This window comes from Scleropages formosus, chromosome 10, assembly GCF_900964775.1.
Source record: "Scleropages formosus chromosome 10, fSclFor1.1, whole genome shotgun sequence".
NCBI lineage: Eukaryota > Metazoa > Chordata > Actinopteri > Osteoglossiformes > Osteoglossidae > Scleropages > Scleropages formosus.
In genome coordinates, this window is record NC_041815.1 from 7,952,600 (window position 1) to 7,970,207 (window position 17,608).

General features: G+C 42.6%; 1 protein-coding gene across 6 annotated transcripts in view; it reads left to right on the forward strand.

Moving 5' to 3' along the window:
• Positions 1–17,608, forward strand: part of ryr1b (ryanodine receptor 1b (skeletal)) — a 67,985-nt gene that overhangs the window by 32,223 nt on the left and 18,154 nt on the right. For 4 of the 6 annotated variants that reach the window (XM_018764375.2, XM_029255663.1, XM_029255664.1 and 1 more), the window contains 32 exons: positions 302–462; positions 619–697; positions 897–986; positions 1,350–1,487; positions 1,593–1,670; positions 3,468–3,543; positions 3,754–3,877; positions 3,971–4,086; positions 4,185–4,252; positions 4,383–4,504; positions 5,241–5,290; positions 6,640–6,700; positions 6,995–7,121; positions 7,198–7,306; positions 7,471–7,552; positions 7,765–7,895; positions 8,537–8,857; positions 9,010–9,250; positions 9,388–9,475; positions 9,559–9,651; positions 10,491–10,505; positions 13,420–13,590; positions 13,838–13,897; positions 13,976–14,110; positions 14,196–14,308; positions 14,532–14,628; positions 14,751–14,857; positions 14,979–15,030; positions 15,123–15,182; positions 16,714–16,813; positions 17,003–17,082; positions 17,313–17,389. In XM_018764375.2, the coding sequence (XP_018619891.1) occupies positions 302–462; positions 619–697; positions 897–986; positions 1,350–1,487; positions 1,593–1,670; positions 3,468–3,543; positions 3,754–3,877; positions 3,971–4,086; positions 4,185–4,252; positions 4,383–4,504; positions 5,241–5,290; positions 6,640–6,700; positions 6,995–7,121; positions 7,198–7,306; positions 7,471–7,552; positions 7,765–7,895; positions 8,537–8,857; positions 9,010–9,250; positions 9,388–9,475; positions 9,559–9,651; positions 10,491–10,505; positions 13,420–13,590; positions 13,838–13,897; positions 13,976–14,110; positions 14,196–14,308; positions 14,532–14,628; positions 14,751–14,857; positions 14,979–15,030; positions 15,123–15,182; positions 16,714–16,813; positions 17,003–17,082; positions 17,313–17,389 (3,422 nt within the window). The remainder of the gene's footprint in view (positions 1–301; positions 463–618; positions 698–896; positions 987–1,349; positions 1,488–1,592; positions 1,671–3,467; positions 3,544–3,753; positions 3,878–3,970; positions 4,087–4,184; positions 4,253–4,382; positions 4,505–5,240; positions 5,291–6,639; positions 6,701–6,994; positions 7,122–7,197; positions 7,307–7,470; positions 7,553–7,764; positions 7,896–8,536; positions 8,858–9,009; positions 9,251–9,387; positions 9,476–9,558; positions 9,652–10,490; positions 10,506–13,419; positions 13,591–13,837; positions 13,898–13,975; positions 14,111–14,195; positions 14,309–14,531; positions 14,629–14,750; positions 14,858–14,978; positions 15,031–15,122; positions 15,183–16,713; positions 16,814–17,002; positions 17,083–17,312; positions 17,390–17,608) is intronic. The other 2 variants (XM_018764397.2, XM_018764389.2) reach the window with 1 other exon arrangement.

A 17,608-nucleotide genomic window follows, 5' to 3' on the forward strand; every position in this document is an offset into this window, starting at 1 on the left:
CACTTTGGAGGAATAAAATTTGATGTAATAGTTTAAAAGTAAAAAACAACTAGACACAACTGAAATGTGAAGTAAAAGATAACATGGCAAAGGGTTTAGAATGCTATTTTTCATCTCTTTGAGAGAACACAGGTGAAGATTTTACACTGTTTCGATAAATCTGAATAAAAGTTGGATAAATCTGGCCCCAAATCTTAAACAGATTCACACATCCAGTATGTATTGGTCAAAAACATGTTTGATGAGTAACACCTGCTAAAAATTCAAGGTGGTTTTTCCTCTCTCTGTTCTTCCTCTGTAGAAATTTGATGCAGAGCTCTTCAAGATTGCCATGCCATGCATCTGTGCCATTGCTGGTGCCATACCTCCAGACTATGTGGACGCCAGCTACTCGCACACTGAAAAGAAAGCATCTGTAGATGCTGAGGGCAACTTTGACCCCAGACCTGTAGAAACCACCAAGTGAGTGGTCTGAAGGATTACATTCAGTACGAGAAATGTGTCTGAGTTTGAAGATATGATAGGAAACAACGGAAGATGTACATGAATTTATGTAATTGCAATTAAACAAAATGATAAACAAAAACAGGTTCTTCAGTTTTTTTCCATCTCTTGTAGCACCATTATCCCAGAGAAGCTGGATGCTTTCATTAACAAATATGCAGAGCACACACATGACAAATGGGCATTTGAAAAGGTTAGTAAGGGTCATAAACTACTTTGAAACAAAACCGCTTGCGTCTCTGAACATCAGACTCTGCGTTGTTTAATTTTGAAGCTTTGATACGTTGACCTTTGAAACAGTTTTGTCGTGCAGTTATTGAATTGCTGGTTCATTAATGAGTAAGTGGAGGAAAACAGAGCCATGCTTTTGTTTTTACTAAATTTTCTTTCAGATCCAAAATAACTGGACGTATGGAGAGACGCTTGATGAGAATGCCAAGACTCATCCCATGCTCAGACCATATAAGACTTTCTCTGAGAAGGTTAGAAATATTTCAGTTCAGTTTCTGATACTCTGTGTTTCTCATGCTTCCACGTTTAAGTGTTCCACCCATTCAGTTTCTCTTCATCTTAATAAATGGATAAATCATGGTAAAGGTGTTTTTTTTTAACAATGTAATGCACTTTGTACAAATGGTAATTGTGTTTGGACAAAGACATAAATTTAATGTCACAACTTCACAATTCATCAGTTGCTTTCTATCTTCCCCTGGCATTCACTTCTGAAAATATTGTGTACATACTACCTTTGAGGCATTTTAGCATATGATGTTTACTGGTATTGGCTTTCTGTGCTTCTTATAGTGCTTATTGTGTAGATTGCTAGCAATTTTTGGTTTCTTTAGGACAAGGAGATCTACCGCTGGCCCATTAAAGAGTCAATCAAAGCCATGCTTGCCTGGGAGTGGAACCTGGAGAAGGCCAGGGACGGTGATGAGGAGAAGACAGAGAAGAAAACCCGCAAAATATCACAAACAGCACAGGTAAAGGCAAAAAGCGGAGTACATACTAAGTAATATCCAGCAGGGTGTTCTACTTACAAAATGCAGCTTCTGACAGCTTATTTTTTCCATTTCCATCTGTTGCAGATGACCTATGACCCCAGCCATGGCTACTCCCCACAACCCATCGATATTTCTGGCATGGCAATCTCACGAGAGCTCCAGGTACTTGGCATCTTTTTATAAAATAGCACAGCAACCAGCCAGGTTGGAACAAGCAGTAGTCCATCAAACTAAGACAGAGGCCTTAGTTAAATTACATAAGTTTTCTAATAAAGATACATTAGTCAAGACAGCAATAATGTAAGAGGTGAAAAAATAAATGCACTCTTAACCTAAGCTGATGAATATTTTGCATCAGGTGTATCACAGCAGATAAAAGGGGTTGTTTTAATTATTCTGTAGAGATGAACACATCATGCAGAAGTCAGAACTCTGGTACCCTCAGCATTGATGGGAGGGCCTGGGATTGTGTCTGGGAGGAGCTGCAAAACAATTTACATTTACAGCTATTCATTCAGCAGACGCTTTTCTCCAGAACAATGTACATCTCTCAGAACAACACAAATGCACATTACAGCAGCAGAGGGAGAGATCTGGATGCAGACACGCGATTCTTGAGTACATTCAGCTGGTCACATACCACTGTATGAACCAGAATACCTTTCACAAGTACATACATGTTGAGGTTTTTGAAAATTTTTAAACAGATAACATAATATATATTTATCGAGCACATAAGAGATTAGGAGCGAAGTGAGTCTCAAAGAGATATGTTCTGAGACTCTTCTTAAATGTAGAAAGAGATTCAGCAGTTCTGAGTGAGAGAGGGAGGTCATTCTACGACACCGGAGCCAGAACCAAAAACCTTTGTGCTTCTGCTTTGAACCTCTTGTGCGTGGGACCAGCAATGGGCAGAGGTCAAGGAACATAAAAGTCTGGTTTGGGTGTAGTGAGTGATCAGGTCTTGTAGATGATAGGTAACAGATCTGTTGATGGTTTTGTAGGCCATAAACAGAGTCTTGAATTTGATCCCACACCTATAGGAAGCCAGAGAGATGTGAAGGGGGGATACATGGGAATGTTTCGTCAGGTCAAACACGATTTGTGCAGCAACATTCTGTATCAGTTGGAGAGATTTGATGGCAGAAGCCGGAAGACCAGACAGGAGAGAGTGGCAGTAGTCCAGGCGGGTTGAGTTGCATACAATTTGTTGTGAGATACGTGTGGATCCTATGGATGTTTTGCTGGATGTATCTGCAAGACTAGGTTGTAACTTTGATATGACTGAGTTTAGCCAAGGAGGTAGGAAAAATTAGCAAGTTTTCCAGTTTGACAGAGAATTCTTAACAGGATGATGAGTATAATATACTGCAATATACTGCAAAGCAATAATGAAGTCCTGTTTCCAGGAAGCATGCAGATGCCTAGAAGGCTTCAAATTTAAGATGTGAAAATGTATTATTATTATATCGAAGAAGGGCAGCATGGTAATGTAATGAGTACCGCTGCTGCCTCAGTGCCTGTATTGTGCAAGAGAACGTGGGTTTGATCCCCAACTCAGTTTGTGTGGAGTTTGCATGTTCTCACCATGTCTGCACACCTCCTGGTGCTCTGGTTTCCTCCCAGAGTCTAAAGACATGCAGTTGAATTGGATTGGTGAAGCTAAATTGCCCATAATGTGTGAATGGGTGAATGACTGTGTCTATGTGTATGTGTGTTTGTGGCTACCCTGCGATGGAGCGGTGTATCCCCCTCAGCCTTGCAGCCAATGATTCTAGGAAAGGCTCTGGAGCACTGTGACTCAGGACAATTTGAGCATACTGAAAATCAATGAATGTGTCTAAGAACAAGTATGCTTTTTTGTATGCATCTGGCTTTCTTTTATGTATATTAATTGCTCTCTCTCTCTCTCTCTCTCTCTCCCTCAACCTCTCTTTACCATGTTTTTTGTCCATGTAGTCCATGGCTGAGCAGTTAGCTGAGAACTACCACAATACATGGGCCAGGAAGAAGAAGCTGGAGCTGCAGGCCAAAGGTATGAAAGCCTGTTTCTTTACTAGGTTAAAAGACACCACTTGAGTAAAATGAAACTTAGTAGCAGTAGTTAAACTGTATCTCAATACCTTTCCTTTCGATATGTTGTTCTATATTTCAGTTCAGTGTAGATACCAAAAATCTGAGACAAAAATCATCAGGTACATATGATATTGCTGATTATCTGTTGTTCCATAATTGTGTGTTTTAGGCGGTGGTACTCATCCCTTGCTTGTGCCTTATGACACCCTCACTGCCAAGGAGAAGGCTCGTGATCGAGAGAAGGCCCAGGACCTGCTGAAATTTCTTCAGCTTAATGGATATGCTGTCACAAGGTACTGCAAGAATTGTAATTACTATTTCTGGCTGTTACCATGCTTGTCCCTTCCTTACCATACCCCCTCTTTTTCTCGCGCTCGCTCTCTCAGGGGGCTGAAAGACATGGAACAAGATATCTCCTCTATTGAAAAGCGGTTTGCCTACGGCTTCTTGAAAAAATTGCTGAAGTGGCTGGACATCGCACAGGAGTTTATTGCACATTTGGGTAGAACAGACTCATGGGACCATTCATTATAATGCTTGGTGGTGGAGGGTGCAGTGTCATGTTCAACATCAAACTTGCTATATTGTGTCTCTGTGCAGAGGCTGTGGTGAGCAGTGGAAGGGTGGAGAAGTCACCGCATGAGCAGGAGATCAAGTTCTTTGCCAAGGTGAGAGGCCATTGTCACATGGGTCAGGGTAGCTCCTTTGCAGGGCTGACTCTTTAAAGACTGGCCTTTCACTGTGATACTGGAGGAAGGCGTGAACAAAGTACTCACTCACTTCTCTCCTTGACCCCAGATTCTACTACCTTTGATAAACCAGTTCTTTAAGAACCACTGCCTGTACTTCCTATCTACACCTGCCAAGCTGCTGGGCAGTGGGGGTCACTCATCCAACAAGGAGAAAGAGATGATTGCCAGGTAACACCTACTGCCACTTAGTGGACACTTGTGCCTTTACTCAGCACCTAAATGCATCACACTGTTACCCTGGGGACACAGCTGGTACCCTGGGCTGTTAAGTCAAAACCACATATGCTGAGCTTTATGCATTATATACTCTCCAACTGTTTACAAAAAGAAACTATAAATCACAGACAAATAACTCACAAACTGGTTAACATAACATAAACACCAACAAATGGTTTTACTATACAACATGACATGGTGGAACCACCTATATTGCAACAGAATGTGGTATATTATACAATACAGAACTACAGCACTAGAGTTTCTGCAGTTCCTTGTTGCCCGAGCTACTTGCTTAGACAGATTTAGGAAGATTTTGAAAGATCTGTGGTCATTCACAGCATTTATTTCCAAAATAATGTCTTATCCGTAAGATTTTATTCGTTGGTGTATGCTAGATCTTACCTTTCAAGGCATTCCCCAGGTTAGCTGTGCATTTCTTCTGTCCTTCCTGCTTTCCCACACTATATCCTCATGCACACATGTACAGGGCCTACAGTGGCGCATCGTTTTGCTTGTTGTAACTGTCCTTCACTTTCCTCAAAAGCCCTCCACTTTCTATTCATACTCACCCTCCCCCCATTCTGGAAACTGTTCCCTTCACTCCCTTTGCCTGGACCTCAAATCCTCTCTTTCCTTTCCCTGCTCCCTACCGTTCCTTTTCATTTTTTTTCTCCTCCTGCTTTAGTATCTTCTGTAAAATGGCTGCTTTGGTGAGACACAGAGTTTCTCTCTTTGGTAAGAGACCTGCATGGAGGTGTTCTGCCTCTTCCCTGTTTGCCTCATATCTTCTCTGACTTTCACCCCCTTCCCCGTTTTCTAGTTTACACTCAGTCCTCCGCTCGAAAGAGCCTCCCTTTGCCTTGTGTCTCAGTTTCAGAATCCCGTGGAGCCCCCTCTACCTGGCCATCTCTATTACTCTTTATGGTCCAGCTTCCTCCTCCCCTTCCTTGCCTCCCCGTCTCTCTGCTCTGCTGTGCTCTGCTTTGCTTTGCTTTCCCTCCTCCCCGTGTGTTTGAGCTGCAGTGACCTTCTGGGTATGAAGCGGTGTTTTTTGCTCACCTCACGGGAGATGGCTTCACAAATAATTTGTGAAAACCCTTCGAAGGGATCTCACCCCAAGCTCTGTGCTCCATAACTATGGAAATGTAGAAAAATCTTGACCCAGTTAACATTATTGGGACAGAAGGGGAAACAACAGGAATACATGAAATGAATCTTTCAGTTTGAGCAATAAAGAAAATAGCTGCAATAAATACATGAATGCCAGTTTATGCAAAAAAGCACGTTTTAGGATCATAGTCTGTTGAACATGTACGTAAATAAAACAAGTTAATGAACTTTCTTTCTCTATTACTTCCGATATTATCAAATATAATTAAAAATATCTTCCAATTGCTGGATCGCTTTTTGCATCATTAGCGGAATACCCTCAAAATAACTATCCCCAGTTTTGTGAAAAATGGATGGCTTAGAGCACACAGTTGAATGGGGGAGACCCGGTTCTGCTTTTGAGAGCGCGGCTGGTGCAAGAAGCAGAGGCCACATCTGTACTGGATGCAGAGCTGGTGGACAAGTTTGCCTTGTGGCTGTGATTTACCTCTTATCAAGAGCTCTGACTGGGAACATCACAACATTTTCAGCTGGCTCTGTAGCCTGGTGCGCTTAAGGCTATAGCTCCTATATGCTTGATGTTTATCTATATCTCATCCCCTCTCCATGAAAGGCTTTAGTCTACAATAGGAATTACTTCTTTTATTTCCAGATTTAGGATTGTTAATACTGTTCTCATTGGGCGATTGGAAATGCAACCAAACTATCAAGATAGCATCATTTACACTCTACAGCTAATACCACTTCTGCAGTAAACCTCGGGTTTGCAGCCCTCAATCTGGTGTGGACCTCCACATCAGATGCCAGATCAAGTTTCTGAGTTTAGCTTCAGTGCTAACTATTGTGAGTGCATGGCCACGATGTGACGTTAAGGTGAAAGTGCCAACTTGAGGTTGTTGTACAACACATTGGCATTAACAGACACTATGGCCCACTACCGTGGTAATGGTACAGCTATGTCTTTTTTTGTGCAGGTACCGATGCTGCTGCTGTAGTCAACTGTCTACACATACTGTCGCGATCACTGGATGCTCGGTAAGAAATGCTTGTCTTTTTGTCACTCTGATCTCTGATGTTTGTATATCTGGTTCATACAACAACAACATTTGGTCTGAAATATGTGTTTTTTGTGCTCACAGATAAAACATACTGAAGGGGCCCTCCCTGATCAAAGTACAAAAACACAAGAAAATACACAAATTTTTGCAATCATCCATGACTGTGATTGTAGTGATTTATAGTGCATTCGATACTAATTAAATTTTTAAAACTGACATATCAGTTTTGTGCACTTTTTGGGTTCATTTTATTTGTCTTGGCTTCCTTCAGGACAGTGATGAAATCTGGCCCTGAGATTGTGAAAGCAGGACTACGTTCCTTCTTTGAGAGTGCTGCAGATGACATTGAGAAGATGGTAGAGAACCTAAAGCTGGGCAAAGTTTCCAGCCGTAATCAGGTTGGTACAGGTCTTGAAGAGGATCCTGTCATTAATTCCCCTTTCAGTAAACTAGACCCTCTCCTCCAATCTGCAGGTGAAAGGGGTGTCACAGAACATGAACTACACTACAGTAGCCTTGCTACCTGTGCTCACCTCCCTGTTCGATCACATTGCGCAACACCAGTTTGGAGATGATGTCATCCGTGAGTCAGTACCTTAATAATATGAAAAAGAGCTAAACCTTGCTCTATCACCCAATACAAATGTTGCTAGTCATGTTGCTTCCTATAAACACAATCTATTAATGTAAAGGGTATGGAATGTTCTTAAAGTGACCTTGTTTTTTCCCTTCTTCATTGTTCCCAAGTGGATGACTTGCAGATCTCATGTTATCGGATCATGTGCAGCATCTACTCTGTGGGCACAATCAAAACTCCACATATGGAAAAGTGAGTTTTTTTCTATTGTGTCTTAATGTGTGTTTGTTACCTAGGGATGGTTTGTAGCAGGACTAAATTTACACTTTTGTGACAGCTTTGCTTGTACAGCTATGAATTGTCTTTATCAGAGATTTGTCCGTTGTGTCTATACCCTGTACCCTCGACATTAACATAGGAATCCTCATAACGTTTTAAAGTACGATGCTTTGTGTTTCCTACAGACATAGGCCAGCTTTAGGGGAGTGTCTGGCTCATTTGGCTGCTGCCATGCCGGTGGCCTTTGTGGAACCTTACTTCAATGAATTTAATGCCTACTCCGTCTACACCACAAAGACCCCACGGGAGCGAGCCAGTGAGTAGCTAAAACTTTGTCAACATCTACAGTACTGTGCAAAAGTCTTGGGCACTTAGATGTTTCGCAAAAACATCTGTTTTAGACGGTTATTTAATGTCTTCTGCATTAGTGTCAATGGGAAAGAGCATATTTTAGATTTCCAAGCATTCCTTTTGCAAAAAGTTACAGTATTACAGTAAGGGTTTTGTATGCCGTTAATGAAAGAAAGCACACACACACACACACACACACACACACACACACTGTCTGAAACCACTTATCCCAAGCGGGGTTGCAGTGAACTGAAGCTTAATCCAGCAACGCAGGGTGCAAGGCTGGAGGGGGAGGGGACGCACCCAGGACAGGATGCCAGTCCATCGCGAGGCACCCCAAGCAGGACTCGAACCCCAGACCCGCCAGAGAGTCGGACCTGGCCAAGCCCGCTTGGGATAAGTGAAGCCAAACCAAGTGGTTGTTCACGATGGATAGTTACTAAAATTTGCAAGAAGTTTATTAATTAAGAGCATTATTTTTGGAAGCGTTTTCACTTCACAGCTTTTTTTCCCCAAGTGCCTAATTTTTTTTGCACAGTGCTGTATCTGTGGCCCATTTTCTGTTGTCTGACATCCTGAGATGTCCCCGATGCTCTATTCCTGCAGTCCTTGGCCTGCCCAACCATGTCAAGGAGCTCTGTCCAGACATCCCGGAATTAGATGCCCTAATGAAAGAGATCAGAGACTTGGCAGAGTCTGGTGCACGTTACACTGAAATGCCACATATCATTGAAGTCACCCTGCCCATGCTGTGCAACTATCTACCACGCTGGTGGGAGAGAGGTGTGGAGAATTTCCCTGAACAAGAAGGCCAACTGTGTACAGAGGTCACTTCTGAGCACCTCAATCAACTGTTAGGAAGCATTATGAAGATCGTGGTCAACAACCTGGGCATTGATGAGGCTTCCTGGATGAAGAGGCTGGCTGGTGAGTGCAAGAGAATGACCACTTAGCAGACAGGGTTGAGTGATTTTTGTGTGACTTGGAGCAGTATGCCTGAGCAGTCTTCATAATTTACATCCTTAATAGTTGTATCCTTAATTTGAATCCTTAATGCTGTTTCCCTGCCTACTTTTCAGTGTTCACGCAGCCCATTGTAAGCAGAGCGAAACCAGAGATGCTGAAGTCCCACTTCATTCCCACCATGGAGAAACTGCGGAAGCGCTGTGGAAAGGTGGTGGCAGAGGAAGATCAGATGCGTATGGAAGGCAAGATGGAGTCGGACAGCGAGCAGAGCACAATACGGGATGAATTTGCTGTGCTTTGCAGGGACCTGTATGCCCTCTACCCATTGCTCATCCGATATGTGGACAACAACAGGTGCTAATGAGAGGCCCTCAGGCTATAGTGATTTATGCAGAAATGGACTGTTTCCATATTTATGCCTGGTTCGTAAATACTTTGTGTTCTGACGGTACTCATACGCATATACTCATAAAACATTTTCTGTGGCTCAGGGCAAGGTGGCTTACCTGTCCAGATCCAGATGCAGAAGATCTCTTCAGAATGGTGGGAGAGGTCTTCATCTTTTGGTCAAAATCTCACGTAAGTTTTGCTGACATTTTTTTCTGTTTTTCAACTTAACTGCTTAAGCCTTAAGTCTTTCTCCTTGTCTTCTGTCTCTCCAGAACTTTAAGCGAGAGGAGCAGAACTTCGTGGTGATGAACGAAATAAACAACATGTCCTTCCTCACTGCTGACAGCAAGAGCAAAATGAGCAAGGTGAAAATGACTGACTGCTGCCAGATTTGTTTATATTCAGTTGCAGTCATCCATGTTCAGCTGTGACAGACCGAATCAGAGGGGATCTTGGAGCTGAACGTCAGTGTTCAGTGTCATGTGAATTCACTGGATTGCTGCAGTGAGAAATAAGTTTGAGTCTTTAAACAGTACAATGACAGTTAATAAATCAATTTAATATATGTAGACTGCAAAAAACATGACCTTAAGGCAGTCATTGTAATCTGGACTGCCATTTGAAAATATTTTTGATGCAATTTTATCTGAAGATGTAATATTAGGGCTCATCCTTTTTCTGGGTTTAGAGAGAAAGACTAAGGCTATATGCAAAGTACACTCAACATTCGCTTAACAGACACAATTTATTCTGCCGAAGCTGTGTATTAGACACACCCAGTTTGATTTAGTTCTTAGGTTTATTTACATATGCTAGTTGCCACGTTTTTCCTTGACTGCTTTTGTGGATGATTCATCTTCTAAATTGGACCATTACGAATTATGCAATGTTTTTCTAAACTGCATAGTCAAAGAAAATTTACACGAAACAGATGTCTGTTATGTGGCTGTTCAGTGTAGTTTTGAGCCATGAGCCCAAGAATGTGAGAATTGATGTTTATTTTTTGTTCTTATAGATTACACTGATGAGGGGCAAGATTGTATTTTTATGCATTGTTACTCTTATGAGAAACTGGGGACTGGTTTCACTGTCAGTGTGTTAGCTGAGGTCCAGCAGCTGGAAGAGCAGGAAGAAAGGTGTTAATGGCTGTTCTCTCTCCGAATGTCCTTCTGTTTTGTCTCCGTGTGGACGCTGGGGTCACTAGGCCGGGGATGCAGAGGTTAGACCATGTTTCTGCACGAAAGACTGTGCTGATCGCATGGCACCTCGGGTTAGGGCGGGCTTTTCATCAACCTCTCCCACACACTGGCGCAAATTTATGCACATGCATATGCATGCAAGCATAAAAACACAAGCCAAGTAGAACTAATGTGCAGAGAGACACAGATGACTGACATCTGAACTACAGATAAGTCAGCATATGCCAAACATACAGGAAACTATAGGTACTATTCTCATTGCCCACCATGATGGGGTTTCAATATTTCCCCCATGCTTTGATCCCGACTCTGAGTCCACACACAGACAGAAAAAGGGACAATCATCAACACCACCACGTAAGGCGTACAGGGAGGGATCCAGTGTTCTGGGGTGGCAAGATTCAAGCAGAGTTCTAGGAATGATTCAGTAGAGTGAAATTCCACCCATGGACCAACTGCTTTTCTGCCGGTGTGTGAAGGAGTAGGCGGGAGGTGCTTGATGAAAGTACTGTGCCGAAGAGCAGGGCTTGTGGCACTACACTCCACCCTGACACCTAGAGCTGACAGCTGGGGGCACGCGCATGCACTGCGGCCTCTGGGTTTGCCTGAGGGAACTCAGTTACATCGCCCTGCTCCTTTTGAGTTTGATGAATTTGCCTTTAGTTGGTTGTTGTTGTTGTTGTTTTTTTGGGAATCTACAACATGTACCTTTCTTTGGTTTTTTGTTTTGTTTTTGTTGAGCGTTTCGTTTTTAGCTCTGGGGCTCCTTAAGGAGGCACTCTCAATTCCCCTGTCCATGCCAATGCCAATGTGTTGTCTGTCTTCCCATTAACCACCTTTTCCAAACACCCATTAAGATTCAGAATTGCTTCCATACCCCAGAACTGTCAGCTTCCCCTTCCCATTTAACATGACATGCACTAATTGGTGTGGAGTGGACTGTGGTTAGAAAGAAAGGTCATGGTGCCATGTAAGTGATGCATTACGGGGAATGTAGTATGGAGAAGCTGACACCACCCTGCAAACAGGTTGTCTTGCCTTTCACAGTTTTTCTGCCTAACATTTAATCTCCCTTCCAAAACCCTCATTCATCTAAGTATATATAGTCTTCCTCTTAAAATACTGGTTGTATTTTTGTCTTTTCTGAACCTTGGGCTGCTTTCTTGACAGTGTTAATACATTTATAATGTTGGTACTAGGTGTAGATATTAAAATGAGCCATCATGATAATGCTTTGACTAGTTTTACCTTACACTACTGTTACCTTCGGCTACACTTGCAGATGCTTCAATGGACACAACTCCCTGCCACCTTTGAAGCGCTACTTTCCACTGCACTCAAATAACCACCCACCTCTCCTGTCCTGTGCTGATAGCCAGTATTACTGTAGTCCTCTGTTACCTTCTCCCCTAGAGCCTTTCTTGGCCTTCTGCATTCCCTGGTGTAGAAGGCTACGATGAAACTCGCATGTATGTGCATGGCCAACTGATGTAAAGGTGGAGGGAGAGCAGATAACAGGCAGTAACTGCAACAAAGCAGGACAAGAGGATAGGAGCACCACTGGGGGGGCACCACGTGGGATTTATATGCTTTTGCCAGGGGTTGAATCTGTCTTTATGTGACATGGCGGTACTAACTGCAATCTGTTCAGCTCGAGTCCAAATCAACAACAGGGTTTTGAGTCGAGCTACCTGTGCGGTGACTGAAGCATGAATTTCAAGCATAGTTTGAAGACTAAAGAAGACAAAAAACAAATGAACCATAAAAAATCTTGGTAATTCTTCAGTCTGACAAACGGATCAGAATTTGGTGAAATATCTGAACTTAGTTCACATCTCATCTCCATCTTAAAGTTCATGCCCACAATATGAACTCTGAATTAGATCTTGAAGAGTCCTATGTTGATTTGCATCAAAACCGATTTGTAATTCACCAGAAATATTCTGGAATGTTCCCTTTTTCATGAAAAGTTGGACATACTTGTTTTTTTCCCCCTTTCATTATAATTAGCTTTTTTGTAATAATGAAACAGTGAAGAAAGAACAGTAGAGTTAAACTACAAACATTTTTTGTTCAGTGTCATTGTGTGAGTTAAAAATCAAATTTGCCATGTTTTCATTGTTGACTCTGACATTTTGTTGAACCTGTAGCATGAGGTTCGGCTGAATTACCTCGTGGACCTAATTTTTCACATACATGTTGGCTGCAGTACAACTTGACCTTCTTCCAAAATGGTTTAGTCCCTTTCTCCAAGCGCAGCCTCTCAGTTGACTTAACTCTAAAAGCTTGTTCTCAAAAGTCTACGTCTGAAGTCATCTGTTACTCGTATTAAACATGACTACAGACATGCACATGCACACGTTTTGCAGGACTGCGGTTTGAGAGGAATTCTCACCTTTTAAGCATGTTACTTTTTTTATAGCTGGATCCCCCTTGTGCCCTCCTGGTTACTGTAACAGTGCAAAGTATTTAAATGGCTGTCTTCCCCCTTTACCCAAGCCTGTTCTCCTACCTCCTGTCCTGTAGAATGTGAGCCTTGTCCATTCCTCTTTCCCCTTGTGTTTTGTGGGGAAGAAACTGTAGGCCCCGTGTTCAAGGGGAGATTTTCTTGTGTGTTGGTGGTATGGAGACAAAAAGGTAAGTGGCTGTTTGTTCACAGAGAATCGCAGAAATGGGATCGTAGAGAATTGTTGGAATTGTACTAGAAAAATCCGTAAGCATGGTTTTTATATCTGCAGTAGATTTTTTTTTTTTTCTTTTTTTATCTTGGCTGTTTTTGACAGTGAGCCTTGTGCTTTGGACAGGCATCGACACTGGTTTAATGGCTGGTGCAGGGGTTTTGGTTTCCCATGCCCCTTTGCTGGTATGCTGGGCTGGTTTCTCTGTTCGTAGCAAGATGGCCAGCACCCTCTGAACCCCTTCATGTGCACACAGGGCAGTGGCTCAGATGTGGAGCGCAATAAAAAGAAGCGTCGTGGGGACCGATACTCGGTGCAGACATCGCTCATCGTAGCTGCTTTGAAAAAGTTGCTGCCCATCGGCCTCAACATGTGCTCCCCTGCCGACCAAGAGCTCATAAACCTGGCCAAAGTCCGATACTCTCTGGTATAGCACCCCCTGCTCTGTCTTTTAGTGGTCCCACTTAAAACCATTTTTTTCTCTCTCTCTATGTTTGGACCTACTTCTCCCCGCTTATTGTGTTGTTCCCTCATTCTTTCCTTCACGTGATGAAATAGCTCCCTCGTCCCGAAAACTGATAAAATATAATGTTTTGATTGCATGAGTGTTACATGCTGTTTTTTTTTTTGCAGCCATTGGGCTTCTAGATTGTCTTTTGACTTCTCTTCCACAGAAAGACACAGATGAGGAGGTCAGGGAATTCCTGCAAAATAATCTTCATTTTCAGGGCAAGGTGAGCAGCCTCCGGTGCCATACCCTCCTTCAGGGTAACACATGGGCATATTACTCATGTCTAGTTTCCTGGACACAGGTGGAGGATCCTTCCATGCGCTGGCAGATGGCACTGTACAAGGAGGCGGCGGGAAAAGCTGAAGATGCTGATGCCCCAGAGAAGGTGGTCAAGAGGGTGCAGGAGGTGTCTGCCGTGCTCTATCACATCGATTTGGTGAGTGATCTTTCATGGGAGTACAGAAATTAACAGAAATGAACAGCATTCAAAGACAGGTGTAAGTTCAGTCTATCCCTCACAGACAGAGCATCCCTTCAAGTCGAAGAAAATGGCGTGGCATAAACTTCTGTCCAAGCAGCGTCGCCGGGCCGTTGTGGCATGCTTCAGAATGACGCCTCTCTATAACATTCCAAGGTAATGTGCATACAAACACACACTCACAATCAAGGCCACGCATGCACACAAAAAGCACACGCATCCACAGATAGAACACAACACAAATGAAGATGCACACCCTTTGACAGAAGTTCAACCATATGTCCAGCCTCTGAAGCAATATATAGCACTAATTTAAGTCAATAATCCATTTTTTAACCATCATTGAACTCTTATTTCCTCTGTTCCTACTGGCTTTTAGGCACCGGGCCTCCAACATGTTCCTGGATGGATACAAGCGCAACTGGATTGAGAACGAGGGATACTCATTTGAGGACAAAATGATAAACGACCTATCTGTAGGTCTTCTTTGCTTGCCATCTTGCTTACCTTCTTTGTGATGTTGGCCTTCTCCTCCTTGTGTCTACCCTTAGCTGCTCTATGAAATCTCTAAATCCCTGTCTCCTCGTGGGAATTTCAGCAAGCCATGGAACAAGAGGAGGAGGAGGAAGAAGAGACAGAAACCAAGCCAGACCCCCTTCATCAGCTCATTCTTCACTTCAGTCGTACTGCTCTGACTGAAAAGAGGTGAGGATAAACTGTCCAGAAATCCAGCCCAGAAAATAGTTAAAAATGCAGCCAGCATGATTAAGTACACAGATTTATAGACGATGAACACATGGAAAACGTTTTGTTTTGTCTATTGCAGTAAACTAGATGAAGACTATCTATATATGGCTTATGCTGATATCATGGCAAAGGTGAGTGAATATTTGAATCAGGTTGAAAGGCTGAGCTTCTAACGACCAAATGCGTTACAACTGCTTTTTGTGTTTTTTTTTCCATCACTCAGAGCTGTCACATTGATGAGGAGGGCAAAGAGGAAGAAGAGGCCGAAGAGATGACCTTTGAGGTGAGCAAACCGAAACGGTATGGGGGGAGCAAGGGCTGGGGAAGAGGGAACTTATCACGCGACTATACTGAGTATTCACACAAAACACTGCACCTAGCACATTAACCTGAAGTGCATGCACACACACACACACACACATACACACACACACACACCTCCATCCATTTCATCTTTTGCTCCTGACTAATGATCGATGACTTGTGTAGTTTTTTGCTGAGTTATGCCAACTGTTCAAGGAAGTGCAGAGAAATGTCAAAAGTCAAAATGTCTGCATTACATTAAGTCGCTGGCTGGCCAGTCAGAGATTTCCATAGCAGCAGCTATCAATCAGTTAAAGACTGATATTTTGTCATTAGTATTGGCTTTGAAACTATGGTCATAATAAAAAGCTCAGCCTGTCCATCTGTTTCCGTTCTCTGCTATTCACATTCTACTTCCTTTTGTGTCTGACTTCTATTTTCTCTGGGGAAGTGTGACCAACAGGTCAAACAGCTTATCTGTTAAGAGTTTTCTCTCTTTAGGTAAACACAGAATATTGATATTTTTTTTCAGTGGCACATTCTTCTGGTTACTGCATAGAGCAAGGTCAAAGAAAGTATATTTGTTTCTGCTGATTACTCTTCGATTATTAGTTTTCTTTTGTCTGTAAACCTGGTCAACTTATATAAGCATATTAAACTTTTCCACTATTCTTAAAAGACATATACATATCAGTATTTCAGTAAGTGGTTGGTAACATACTGGATTATGTGGACGAGAGTTCCTGTATTTTCTAAGCGTGGTTTATGCTTATTCAGTTCATTGAGGGTATACAATCAGTGCATAACAACAAAACTGAATGCAGGTTTTATTACTTTCTTTTATAAAACAGAATTTCAATAGGCCACCTACATTACATAAATGTTGACTGTAGTTATATGATACCACTTATAGTAATATAGATGCAAGCTGATGCTCCATATGTCTTGTAAAGGTCATTATAAAGTATGTTAAATCCTTCTGTGCAGTTGTGAGAACATTGTGCAACTGTGTGCATTTTTTATAAAGAAATGCAGCTGTATGGGGGATCGTAGTGGTTTGTATCATTTGATGGCATTTAGTCCTCTGTGCACACCTTGGCTGTAGTCGAACTCGGTCCTGTTGGCAACTGTGACAATGTAGAATTACTACTCTGTTTTCAACAGATCTCTTGGTTTGGGGCACAGTTGAGGGAATGACGGAATCAGTGTGAGAGGTGAAAAGACATGGACAGCATAAGATAATATTTTAGCAGCACATACAGTAAAGAACTTAAGAAAAGTTGGAGGAACCAAGTGGGAGAGACAAAAAAATAGGTATAGCTGGGTAAAGAGGGAGAAGTGAGATAATATGGGAAGCAAGAAAGGCAGAGAAAAGACTATCAGAAGTGTGCTGTACAAGAAGCTCAGCTGCAGGGTGAGTCCGTTGAGTGTACGTACGTGCAGGTTCATGGGATTTGTGTCTCTGTCCAATTATTCGAAATGAACCATGGGGCTGTCTATACAACTAACAGGAAAAAGAGATGGAAAAACAGAGACTCCTGTACCAGCAGTCCAGGTTACACAACCGTGGGGCAGCAGAGATGGTCCTGCAGATGATCAGTGCCTGCAAAGGTACCCTCAAACCCACCACACAGACCTACTGTGAGGAACTGCTAACCTCCTATGGTGCAGATCCCGTTTGCTGAACTATTGTGCATCCCCAACCATCCCAGAATCAGAACCCTCTACTTTGTTGTGAAAGAGTACAACACATTTAACAGAACATTGTCCATTGCCGTGACTAATTTCATGCTCTCTCAGGTGAGCCAGGGGCAATGGTTTCCTCCACTCTGAAGCTGGGCATCTCCATCTTGAATGGTGGGAATAGTGATGTACAGCAGGTGAGATCACACTTCATCGTTGCTGGATGTAGATGTATTGTGTCTGTTGTTATAGTAGCAGATGAATGACCACTCAAAGACAATGTCTTCTCACTTGTATTAAAGGCCCAAACTTATCATCTCTCTTTGACAGACCCATGTCCATAGCAAACTTGAAGACAGCGGGCAACCACATGGAAGGATTTACTGGAATATACTGACAGCTCAGTTATAAATGTTCTTTCTTGCAGAAAATGCTGGACTATCTCAAAGACAAGAAGGATGTGGGCTTTTTCCTGAGTGTGCAGGCCCTGATGCAGACCTGCAGGTCAGTGCTGAGTTATTTAGGGTACAGAGTGGAGACAGCGGATGTTCTAGTACCAGACAACATGGAGACACTGTACTTTTTACACTGGTACAGATAAAAATCAGTACCTTGTTGCAGCAAATATCTTAAGTAGTTCATATAACTTCAGGTGACTGTTCTCCCAACATATGGATATAAAAGTATTGAGCTGCACAGATTACTTAGATGTCTTCCTTCCAA